The sequence below is a fragment of the Halictus rubicundus genome, unplaced genomic scaffold (assembly GCF_050948215.1).
Source record: "Halictus rubicundus isolate RS-2024b unplaced genomic scaffold, iyHalRubi1_principal scaffold1218, whole genome shotgun sequence".
Taxonomy (NCBI): domain Eukaryota; kingdom Metazoa; phylum Arthropoda; class Insecta; order Hymenoptera; family Halictidae; genus Halictus; species Halictus rubicundus.
The window spans coordinates 8,441-21,195 of record NW_027489759.1 but is presented as its reverse complement, the minus strand read 5'-3'; the positions used below and the strand labels follow the sequence as shown (position 1 = coordinate 21,195).

The following is a 12,755-nucleotide window of genomic DNA, read 5'->3' as shown; positions in this document are numbered from 1 at the left end:
CTGACGGCCCCGGGTGGACTCTTCGGTCCCCCCGTGCTCGTTAAACCTTCATATCAGGGAATATTCCCTCCATTTGTTGAGGTTTTTAGCGGCCTAAGGTAGACGCCTTGCGTCTACCTTTACTCGCTTGGCTTGACCATGCATTCGGACACCTGTGTCGTCGCATTTCCGCCGCCGAGATTCGCACGCAACATTTTACGTCCGCAACATTCTCCCCCTCAAATTAAATCTTTTTTTATTTAATTTCTGGCATAAAGTAACAGTGACGTTATCTTGACTTCTATTAGGGTTCGCAACAACAATACTAACTTATTTCTAATCGCAACAACAATACTAACTCAATTCTAATCGCAACAACAATACTAACTTAATTCTAATCGCAACAATAATACTAACTTAATTCTAATCGCAACAACAATACTATCTTAATTCTAATCGCAACAACAATACTATCTTAATTCTAATCGCAACAACAATACTAACTTAATTCTATTTTCCAGAGCATAATTGGATATCTTTCCTATTTCAATAGTCGCAATTGCGTCCCGGAGTTCTTTGCTCGCTCCTTTGAAATTTGTACCATTGTCCCTGTACATTACTAAAGGCGAACCTCTTCGCGCCGCTAATCTTTTTATGGCCATAATGGTTGAGCTAGTGCTCAAGCTGTGAGCTAATTCCAAATGAATCGCTCTTGTCGTAAGACAAGTGAAAAGCACCCCCCACCGTTTTTCCCTGCGCCTTCCAATTTTTACGAGCATCGGGCCGAAATAGTCCACGCCACAATGACAGAAAGGTCGTTGCCTATATGCTATGCGACCAGCTGGTAGAGCTGCCATGATCGGATTCGGCGGTTTCGCCCGGCGTATCCTGCATATTACACACCTACTTATTATCGACCGAAGCGCGCGTCTAATTCCTATTATATAAAATTGCTGTCTTAACTCATTTACGACTGATTCATTACTAGCGTGATAAAAACGCCGGTGGTAATGTTCTATTAGCAATTTGGTAGCGGGATGTTTGCTATCTAAAATGATTGGATGGTTGTTAAATTCCTCTTCAGCTATTTTGGTAACTCGTCCCCAGGCTCGCAGAATTCCTTTTTCGTCCACGTAGGGTTTCAGTGCTACAATCTTACTTTTTTTGTTGATGCCCTTTTTCGCTTTCAATGCTTCCAGTTCTTCTACAAACATTTCGGACTGAATAGAGCGATAACAATAGTGTTCGGCTGAAATGATCGTTTCCGTTGTTATTTGAGTCCGGCTTCTTCCTCTCCAGCGGTCAAAGGCGGTTTTTATGCGTCTCGCGGCTACTAATAATCCCGGCCAACCCAACATTCTCGCGACATATGGGACATAGTATTCGTATGCCTGAGCGACGTACACCTTTACCTTTCTTATCTCAATGGCATCAATTTGCAGTTTCTCGGCTTCGGTGATATCTTTTTCCCTTGGCCAATTCGACTCTGCCTGATGTAAAAATTCCGGACCGGTGAACCAACGATCGTTTGTGCTCATTTCTTTTTTTGACCAGCGCGTGGCGTCATCCGCGGGATTTAAAGAGGATGGCAACCACCGCCATTCGGAACTCAACGTTAATTCTCCGATTTCTCCTAATCGATTTGCTACAAATACCTGCCGTGTTCGCGGTTCTGATTTTATCCATCGAACGATTGTGATAGAATCGGACCAGAATATTCGCTCACTTATTTCGATTTTTAGTTCATCGGCAACAGTTTTACCTAGTCTCGCACCCAACAACGCGGCTTGTAGTTCTAAACGTGGGACCGACAACGGTTTCAAAGGTGTAACCCTGGTTTTCGCCATGATTAGCGCTACACGTGCGAATCCGTCTCGCATGACAACCCTCAAATATGCTGCTGCTGCGTAGCCCTTCAAGCTGGCGTCGCAAAATATGTGTAGCTGAAATTTCGCGCAGTCGATCCCGGTTGGTGTGTAGCAACGAGGAATACGGAGACTACTTATTTTGCGAAGTCCCTCGAGCCAGGATACCCAACCTAATTGTTCTTCGTCTCTTAACGGTTGATCCCATTCTATGCCACTGCGCCATATCTCTTGCATTAATATTTTTGATTTTAGAGTAAATGGAGACAGAAGACCTAATGGATCAAATACGGACATGATGATTCTGAGAAATTCTCGTTTAGTCGGTCTTTTTTCGCCCGCGAGTATACTCTCCGATACTTTAGTCATTCCTAAGTCAAAATGCAATACATCCGCTTGGGTACTCCAAATAAGTCCTAAAACTCGCTCTCCCCCGCGGTCGCATAAGCGCATGTCGTCTCGACCCTGTTGCCTAACCGTCTCCGGAATAGAATCCAACTGTGCATTTTAAAACTTCCCTTTAGATTTATCCTGATCACATCGTGAATAAGTTTCTTCGCTTGAACGACGGTTCCTCGACTGGCTAGATAGTCATCCATATAGCTATCCTCAACTATGCTTTTCGCTGCTTCCGGTGACGCCTCGGCGTTTTCGACGGCATTTTTCTTTTTAATGTATAACGCACTGCACGGAGATGATTTCGCGCCGAATATTAAGTGTGTCATTTCATACGTATCCGGGTTTCCTACTCTTCTTTTTCCGCGCCACAGAAACCTCTGTGCTCCACGGTCTTCGTCTCTGACTTTTATTTGCAGGAACATATCCTTTATGTCCGCCTTAAACGCGAATTCGTACAACCTAAAACGCATCAAGATACCGGGTAATGACTGTAACAAATCTGGGCCTGCCTCTAGTTGGTCGTTCAAACTAAGCCCATTTGTTTTGGCGGCCGCATCAAAAACTACTCTTACTTTTCCCGGTTTATTAATATTTTGAACCCCAAAATGCGGCAGGTACCAAAACTTTTCCCTTTTGAGTTCAGGATTCACCTTTACCGCATACCCACTTTCTATAACGCGATCTAATTCCGCGTAATATTTAGCCGCGTAGTTCCGGTCGCGATCCAGTTTCCTTTCTAACGAATCGAGCCTTCTTTGCGCGATTATTTTGCTGTCCACGTGTGGCGCACGGTTTTCTTTCCACAACAACCCTACTTCCCACACGTTCCCCTCGCGACGGCTTGTATCGTTTAAGATTTTCATTACACGGTTAACTTTACCGTTTTCTTTTTTTATTTCCCTTACGCCCAGACTATCTATTTCAAAGTAATTTCGCATTAACTGATCGAGGCTCTCGTCCTGGTCCAGACCTTTAACGCTATCTGGAAATCCAAAAGATGCCTGTTGCATCGCGCATCTGCTTGAAACTATTTTCTCTGTACATTGTTGTTGCTGCCCGTGTAATGTCCATCCCAGTAGGCAACGGGAGAGTGCGAGGTCCGTGTTCTCCAACGTGCGCAACTCAAGATTTACTATTAAGCGCCAATTATCCTGTCCTATAAGGATCCTGGGCCGCGCGTTTGTATATGATTGGACAGCTATTTTTTCTTTATGTTGGGTGTACTGTACGATATCCTTCGAGAGTGATTGGACCGGAAGTCTTAGATCTCGTATCGCAATAGCTTGTTTGATTTTATGTATATTACCTTCTCCTTGTATGTCGAACTCTATCTTCTCGCTATTCGTCACCAATTTCTCCCGCGTGTCTATGCCTTTTAATGTAACGATTACGCGTGTCCCCTTTACTCCCGTGCCGGATAGTATTTTTTTGTCAACGAGGGTAACCGTAGATCCTTCATCTAATAAGGCGAACGTATTTATTGTCTTAATTGGACCCACTATCCGGACCGGCAGTATTTTCAGCAGTGTTCCTCCTTTGTTTAGTCATAAACCGTTATTAGCGGTGTTTCCTGGAATGACACTCGATGGCGGTTCTAGCTCCCGGCTGATTGCTTCCGGCCTTGCGGTCCGCAATTTTTTTTCGAATCTGCTGTTGTGCAGAAGAGCATGATGCGACCCCCCACATTTCACGCAGTTACTACCATTACATTTCATTCGCGCGAATGCCCCTTCCGAAAACATTTGAAACACAGTCTCAATTTTTTTATCAAGTACCATCGTCGCGCTATTGTTTCTCTTGCAAAAACTCGGCATTCGGTTGCGATGTGATTCCCCCTATTGCAGAACACGCATTTATCAACGTCCCCCTTTTGACCTTCAACTAAGTTTATGTCGTACGCCCTTTCCGTCGCAATTCTCCGTCTTTTCGGCCTAAGCTGCTCCTTCGGAATTGCGGCCCTAGACGACGTCACGTCGGTGTTTGATTCTGTATTAAACACTCCTACTGCTTCTGCGAGTTCTGATTCTCTGCCTAAGAAATCTGCCAGTTTTTCTAACTCCGTTTTATTCTGAGAGGATTCAGAAGAGTATTTATTGTACGCGTATTTCAGAGCCGATGGTATTTTATTTCCCACACTCTGCGTCAGATCGGGGCTGTGGAGATATCCGACGAGATCGAGAGAACGCAAGGCAGTGACAGCGTTTTGAAGTTTCGTCGCAAACTTCGTTAAGCTCATTTTACCAGAGTCTATGCTCGGTAATTCCTTGATGTCACTCACGATCTTCTGGACCACCATGTTCTTATTCCCGAAATTCAATTCTAATGTACGCATAACCAATGACGCGTCGCGTCCTATGGCGAACAAACTGCTAACCGAGTCACGTGCCTCTCCTTTCAGCGCGGTAAACAATCTAGCCATGTTTTCGCGTTCATTATATCCACCCATTTCTGAGGTTAAAAGATATGCTTCTTTAAAATGCCTCCATTCTAATGGGTTTCCCGAAAACTCAGGCAATTTTCCCGTCGCTGACAATCGGTTCGCGATGCGTAAGCTCGCTTCCCCTATTGTTGCTTCGCGGACGGTGCGCAACGTAGACTCGATAGCCTCTACAATTCGTATCGTCGAGTCCCTCTCTCGCGGACAGTCACGCTCACCCTGTTCTTGTATTTGAAGTCGCGTGCTACTCATCCAGTTCCCGACGTCGCCTCCTCCTCGAATTGTGGATGACTCCTGTTGACGGTTGTCCCTATCGGAGTCTTCGGCGATCCCTTCCTCCACCGGCGCGTCTGAGGTGAGCGATCCCAATCTTCTTCGGTTCATCTGTCCAGGTTGTAGCCCGGATGGTCCGGCTTCGTCAGTATCGCTGATCCCCAGGGTGGTTCTGATGGCTCCTACTTCGCTTCGGGTACGAGTTCTTTTCGGCGAACATGGGGCTCGCCGTCCTCCGTTCACAGGAGCCTTGCGCTTCCCTCTAGCCATTGACCTGTCAGCTTCGTATCACTTCCTCGAAACGACACAAGCACTTTGACGAGATTGCCTTGTCTCTCTAAACCGGCGAAATTCCCGGGTTTCGGCACCAAAATGTTCGTGTACAAATATTGTTGCTCGTTCGTTGCCTGCTGACACAATACTGAATTCGCACACCGAGAATCCCCCACTCAGCCCGAGGATGCTCGACAACTGAGTCCCCTCCATGGTGCACACAATCCAACACAAAAACGTAGCCTAGGGCGCGCGGTCGCCTTATCACCTGGAAACTTTTAATCCCTTTTTCGCGGAACCCCGGCATGTCGTCGCATACCTGCGGATTTCAATGAGGGGTCGGTACCCGAGATGTTCCCGACTCTTTGTTTTTCCTAAACATCTGTTCTCCCCCTCATGTGCTTAGCGAATCTCGTGGCTTCTTCCAGTAGCCTGACGGCCCCGGGTGGACTCTTCGGTCCCCCCGTGCTCGTTAAACCTTCATATCAGGGAATATTCCCTCCATTTGTTGAGGTTTTTAGCGGCCTAAGGTAGACGCCTTGCGTCTACCTTTACTCGCTTGGCTTGACCATGCATTCGGACACCTGTGTCGTCGCATTTCCGCCGCCGAGATTCGCACGCATTTACGTCCGCAACAGGTTTATTCAAGTATATAATGGAATATCCTTTGCTATTCTGCTATATACTAATATATTCAAGTTTATTCAAGTATATTCAAATATATTCTAGTGTATTCTGCTATGTCCTAGTGTATTCAAGTATATTCTTGTATATCCTTTGATATTCTGCTATATACTAGTATATTCAAGTATATTCAAGTATATTCTAGTGTATTCTGTTATATTCTAGTGTATTCTGCTATATTCTGGTTTATTCAAGTATATAATGGAATATCCTTTGCTATTCTGCTATATACTAGTATATTCAACTATATTCCAGCGTATTCTGCTATATACTGGTTTATACAAGTATATAATGGAATATCCTTTGCTATTCTGCTATGTGCTAGTATATTCAAGTATATTCAAGTATATTCAAGTGTATTCGGGTATATTTTAGTGTAATCTGCTATATTCTGGTTTGTTCAAGCATATAATGGAATATCCTTTGCTATTCTGCTATATACTAGTATATTCAAGTTTATTCCAGTATATTCAAATATATTCTAGTGTATTCGGTTATATTTTAGGGTATTCTGCTATATTCTGGTTTATTCTAGTGTATTCTGTTATATTCAAGTATATTCAAGTATATTCTAGTGTATTCTGCTATATTCTAGTGTATTCAAGTATATAATGGAATATCCTTTGCTATTCTGCTATGTACTAGTGTATTCAAGTATATTCAAGTATATTCTAAGGTATTCTGCTATATCCTAGTGTATTCAAGTATATTCTTGTATATCCTTTGATATTGTGCTAAACACTAGTATATTCAAGTATATTCAAGTATGTTCTAGAATATTCGGGTATATTTTAGTGTATTCTGCTATATTCTGGTTTATTCAAGTATATAATGGAATATCCTTTGCTATTCTGCTATATATTAAAGTATATTCAAATATACGTATGTTATGTAAGCATATGTTCAAGTATATTCAAGTAAATTCAAGTATATTCTAGTGTATTTGGGTCTATTTAGTGTATTCTGCTATATTCAAGTATTTTCGGGTATATTCCAGTGTATTCTGCTATATTCTGGTTTATTCAAGTATATAATGGAATATCCTTTGCTATTCTGCTATATACTAGCACATTCAAGTTTATTCAAGTATATTCACATATATTCTAGTGTATTCTGCTATATTCTAGTTTATTCAAGTATATAATGGTATATCCATTGCTATTCTGCTATGTGCTAGTATGTTCAAGTATATTCAAGTATATTCTAGGGTATTCTGCTTTATTCTAATGTATTCAAGTATATTCTTGTATATCCTTTGATATTCTGATATATACTGGTGTATTCAAGTATATTCAAGTATATTCTATTGTATTCTGCTTTATTCTAGTGTATTCAAGTATATTCTGGAATATCGTTGTCTATCGTGTTATATTCTAGTATATTCAAGCATATTCTGATTTATTCTAGTTTTTTCTAGTGGATTCTGCTATATTCTAGTGTATTCTGGTATATTCTGGTTTATTCAAGTATATTCTAGTGTATTCTGCTATATTCTAGTTTATTCAAGTATATAATGGTATATCCATTGCTATTCTGCTATGTACTAGTGTATTCAAGTATATTCAAGTATATTTTAAGGTATTCTGCTATATCCTAGTGTATTCAAGTATATTCTTGTATATCCTTTGATATTGTGCTAAACACTAGTATATTCAAGTATATTCAAGTATGTTCTAGTGTATTCGGGTATATTTTAGTGTATTCTGCTATATTCTGGTTTATTCAAGTATATAATGGAATATCCTTTGCTATTCTGCTATATATTCAAGTATATTCAAGTAAATTCAAGTATATTCTAGTGTATTTGGGTCTATTTAGTGTATTCTGCTATATTCTGGTTTATTCAAGTATATTCTGGTATATTCTAGTGTATTCTGCTCTATTCAAGTATTTTCGGGTATATTCCAGTGTATTCTGCTATATTCTGGTTTATTCAAGTATATAATGGAATATCCTTGGCTATTCTGCTATATACTAGTATATTCAAGTATATTCAAGTATATTCTAGGGTATTCTGCTATATTCAAGTATATTGAAGTATATTCTGGTATATTCTAGTGTATTCTGCTATATTCAAGTATTTTCGGGTATATTCCAGTGTATTCTGCTTTATTCTGGTTTATTCAAGTGTATTCAAGTATATTCTTGTATATCCTTTCATATTCTGCTATATACTAGTATATTAAAGTATATTCACGTATATTGTAGTGTATTCGGGTATATTTTAGTGTAATCTGCAATATTCTGGTTTATTCAAGTATATAATAGTATATTCTAGTGTATTCTGCTCTATTCAAGTATTTTCGTGTATATTCCAGTGTATTCTGCTATATTCTGGTATATTCAAGTATATTCAGGTATATTCTGGTTTGTTCTGCGATATTCAAGTATACTGAAGTATATTCTAGTGTATTCGGGTATATTTTAGTGTATTCTGCTATATTCTGGTTTATTCAAGTATATGATGGTATATCCATTGCTATTCTGCTATGTGCTAGTATATTCAAGTATATTCAAGTATATTCTAGTGTATTCTGCTATATTCTAGTGTATTCTGCTATATTCTGGTTTATTCAAGTATATAATGGAATATCCTTTGCTATTCTGCTATATACTAGTATATTCAAATATATTCAAGTATATTCTAGTGTATTCTGCTATGTCCTAGTGTATTCAAGTATATTCTTGTATATCCTTTAATATTCTGCTATATACTAGTATATTAAAGTATATTGTAGTGTATTCTGGTATAATCTAGTGTATTCAGCTATATTCTAGTTTATTCAAGTATATAATTGTATATCCATTGCTATTCTGCTATGTACTAGTGTATTCAAGTATATTCAAGTATATTCTAGGGTATTCTGCTATATTCTAGTGTATTCAAGTATATAATGGAATATCCTTTGCTATTCTGCTATATACTAGTATATTCAAGTAAATTCAAGTATATTCTAGTGTATTCTGCTATGTCCTAGTGTATTCAAGTCTATTCTTGTATATCCTTTGATATTCTGCTATATTCTGGTTTATTCAAGTATATAATAGAATATCCTTTATTATTCTGCTATGTGCTAGTATATTCAAGTATATTCAAGTATATTCTAGGGTATTCTGCTTTATTCTAGTGTATTCTGCTATATTCTGGTTTATTCAAGTATATAATGGAATATCCTTTGCTATTCTGCTATATACTAGTATATTCAACTATATTCTAGTGTATTCTGCTATATACTGGTATATTCAAGTATATAATGGAATATCCTTTGCTATTCTGTTATATACTAGTATATCCAAGTATATTCTGAGTGAATTCTGCTATATCCTAGTGTATTCAAGTATATTCAAGTATATTCTAGTGTATTCTGCTATATTCTAGTGTATTCTGCTATATTCTGGTTTATTCAAGTATATAATTGTATATCCATTGCTATTCTGCTATGTACTAGTGTATTCAAGTATATTCAAGTATATTCTAGGGTATTCTGCAATATTCTAGTGTACTCAAGTATATTCTTGTATATCCTTTGATATTCTGCTATATACTAGTATATTAAAGTATATTGTAGTGTATTCTGGTATATTTTAGTGAAATCTGCTATATTCTGGTTTATTCAAGTATATAATGGTATATTCTAGTGTATTCTGCTATATTCAAGTATATTGAAGTATATTCTGGTATATTCTAGTGTATTCTGCTATATTCAAGTATTTTCGGGTATATTCCAGTGTATTCTGCTATATTCTGGTTTATTCAATTATATTCAGGTATATTCTGGTCTAGTCTGCGATATTCAAGTATACTGAAGTATATTCTAGTGTATTCGGGTATATTTTAGTGTATTCTGCTATATTCAAGTATTTTCGGGTATATTCCAGTTTATTCTGTTACATTCTGGTTTATTCAAGTATATTCTGGTATAATTTAGTGTATTCTGCTATATTCTGGTTTATTCAAGTATATACTGGTATATTCTTTGCTATTCTGCTATATACTAGTATATTAAAGTTTATTCTAGTGTATTCTGCTATGTCCTAGTGTATTCAAGTATATTCTTGTATATCCTTTGATATTCTGCTATATACTAGTATATTCAAGTATATTCAAGTTTATTCTAGTGTATTCGGGTCTATTTTAGTGTATTCTTCTATATTCTGGCTTGTTCAAGTATATTCTAGTATATTCTAGTGTATTCTGATATGTTCATGTTTATTGAAGTATATTCTGGTATAATCTAGTGTATTCAGCTATATTCTAGTTTATTCAAGTATATAATTGTATATCCATTGCTATTCTGCTATGTACTAGTGTATTCAAGTATATTCAAGTATATTCTAGGGTATTCTGCTATATTCAAGTATATTGAAGTATATTCTGGTATATTCTAGTGTATTCTGCTATATTCAAGTATATTCGGGTATATTCCAGTGTATTCTGCTTTATTCTGGTTTATTCAAGTATATTCATGTATATTCTAGTATATTCTGCTATATTCAGGTATACTGAAGTATATTCTAGTGTATTCTGCTATATCCTAGTGTATTCAAGTATATTCTTGTATATCCTCTGATATTGTGCTATACACTAGTATATTCAACTATATTCAAGTGTATTCCGGTATATTTTAGTGTATTCTGCTATATACTGGTATATTCAAGTATATAATGGAATATCCTTTGCTATTCTGCTATATACTAGTATATTCAAGTATATTCTACGGTATTCTGCAATATTCTAGTGTACTCAAGTATATTCTTGTATATACTTTGATATTCTGCTAAATACTAGTATATTCAAGTATATTCAAGTTTATTCTAGTGTATTCGGGTCTATTTTAGTGTATTCTTCTATATTCTGGTTTGTTCAAGTATATTCTAGTATATTCTAGGGTATTCTGATATGATCATGTTTATTGAAGTGTATTCTGGCATATTCTAGTGTATTCAGCTATATTGTAGTTTATTCAAGTATATAATTGTATATCCATTGCTATTCTGCTATGTACTAGTGTATTCAAGTATATTCAAGTATATTCTAGGGTATTCTGCAATATTCTAGTGTACTCAAGTATATTCTTCTATATCCTTTGATATTCTGCTATATACTAGTATATTCAAGTTTATTCTAGTGTATTCTTCTATGTCCTAGTGTATGCAAGTATATTCTTGTATATCCTTTGATATTCTGCTATGTACTAGTGTATTCAAGTATATTCAAGTTTATTCTAGTGTATTCTGCTATGTCCTAGTGTATGCAAGTATATTCTTGTATATCCTTTGATATTCTGCTATGTACTAGTGTATTCAAGTATATTTACGTATATTGTAGTGTATTCGGGTATATTTTAGTGTAATCTGGTATATTCTGGTTTATTCAAGTATATAATGGTATATTCTAGTGTATTCTGCTATATTCAAGTATATTGAAGTATATTCTGGTATATTCTAGTGTATTCTGCTATATTCAAGTATTTTCGGGTATATTCCAGTGTATTCTGCTTTATTCTGGATTATTCAAGTATATAATGGAATATCCTTGGCTATTCTGCTATATACTATTATATTTAAGTATATTCTAGTGTATTCTGCTATATACTGGTTTATTCAAGTATATAATGGAATATCCTTTGCTATTCTGCTATATACTAGTATATTCAACTATATTCTAGTGTATTCTGCTATATACTGGTATATTCAAGTATATAATGGAATATCCTTTGCTATTCTGCTATATACTAGTATATTGAAGTATATTCTGGTATATTCTAGTGTATTCTGCTATATTCTAGTTTATTCAAGTATATAATGGTATATCCATTGCTATTCTGCTATGTACTAGTGTATTCAAGTATATTCAAGTATATTCTAGGGTATTCTGCAATATTATAGTGTATTCAAGTATATTCTTGTATATCCATTGCTATTCTGCTATGTACTAGTGTATTCAAGTATATTCAAGTATATTCTAGGGTATTCTGCAATATTCTAGTGTACTCAAGTATATTCTTGTATATCCTTTGATATTCTGCTATATACTAGTATATTAAAGTATATTGTAGTGTATTCTGGTATATTTTAGTGAAATCTGCTATATTCTGGTTTATTCAAGTATATAATGGTATATTCTAGTGTATTCTGCTATATTCAAGTATATTGAAGTATATTCTGGTATATTCTAGCGTATTCTCCTATATTCAAGTATTTTCGGGTATATTCCAGTGTATTCTGCTTTATTCTGGTTTATTCAAGTATATTCAGGTATATTCTAGTATATTCTGCTATATTCAAGTATATTGAAGTATATTCTGGTATATTCTAGTGTATTCTGCTATATTCAAGTATTTTCGGGTATATTCCAGTGTATTCTGCTTTATTCTGGTTTATTCAAGTATATTCATGTATATTCTAGTATATTCTGCTATATTCAAGTATACTGAATTGTATTCTAGTGTATTCGGGTATAATTTAGTGTATTCTCCTATATTCTGGTTTACTCAAGTATATAATGGAATATCCTGTGCTATTCTGCTATATACTAGTATATTCAAGTTTATTCAAGTATATTCACATATATTCTAGTGTATTCTGCTATATTCTAGTTTATTCAAGTATATAATGGTATATCCATTGCTATTCTGCTATGTGCTAGTATGTTCAAGTATATTCAAGTATATTCTGGGGTATTCTGCTTTATTCTAGTGTATTCAAGTATATTCTGGAATATCGTTGTCTATCGTGCTATATTCTAGTATATTCAAGCATATTCTGATATATTCTAGTTTTTTCTAGTGGATTCTGCTATATTCTAGGGTATTCTGCTATATCCTAGTGTATTCAAGTATATT

The 12,755-nt window shown here is 36.2% G+C and overlaps 1 protein-coding gene across 1 annotated transcript; it reads right to left on the bottom strand.

The window, feature by feature from the left end:
- Positions 1 to 483: 483 nt before the first annotated feature.
- On the bottom strand, positions 484 to 5,223 carry LOC143365004 (uncharacterized; the record flags this gene model as incomplete). Its single annotated transcript, XM_076805011.1, has 3 exons — positions 4,119 to 5,223; positions 2,384 to 3,777; positions 484 to 2,342 (listed from the first exon to the last, which is right to left on the bottom strand). Coding segments are annotated over exons 1-3 (4,358 nt in total), but the record flags the coding sequence as incomplete, so codon positions are not given.
- Between the last annotated feature and the right edge of the window lie 7,532 nt (positions 5,224 to 12,755).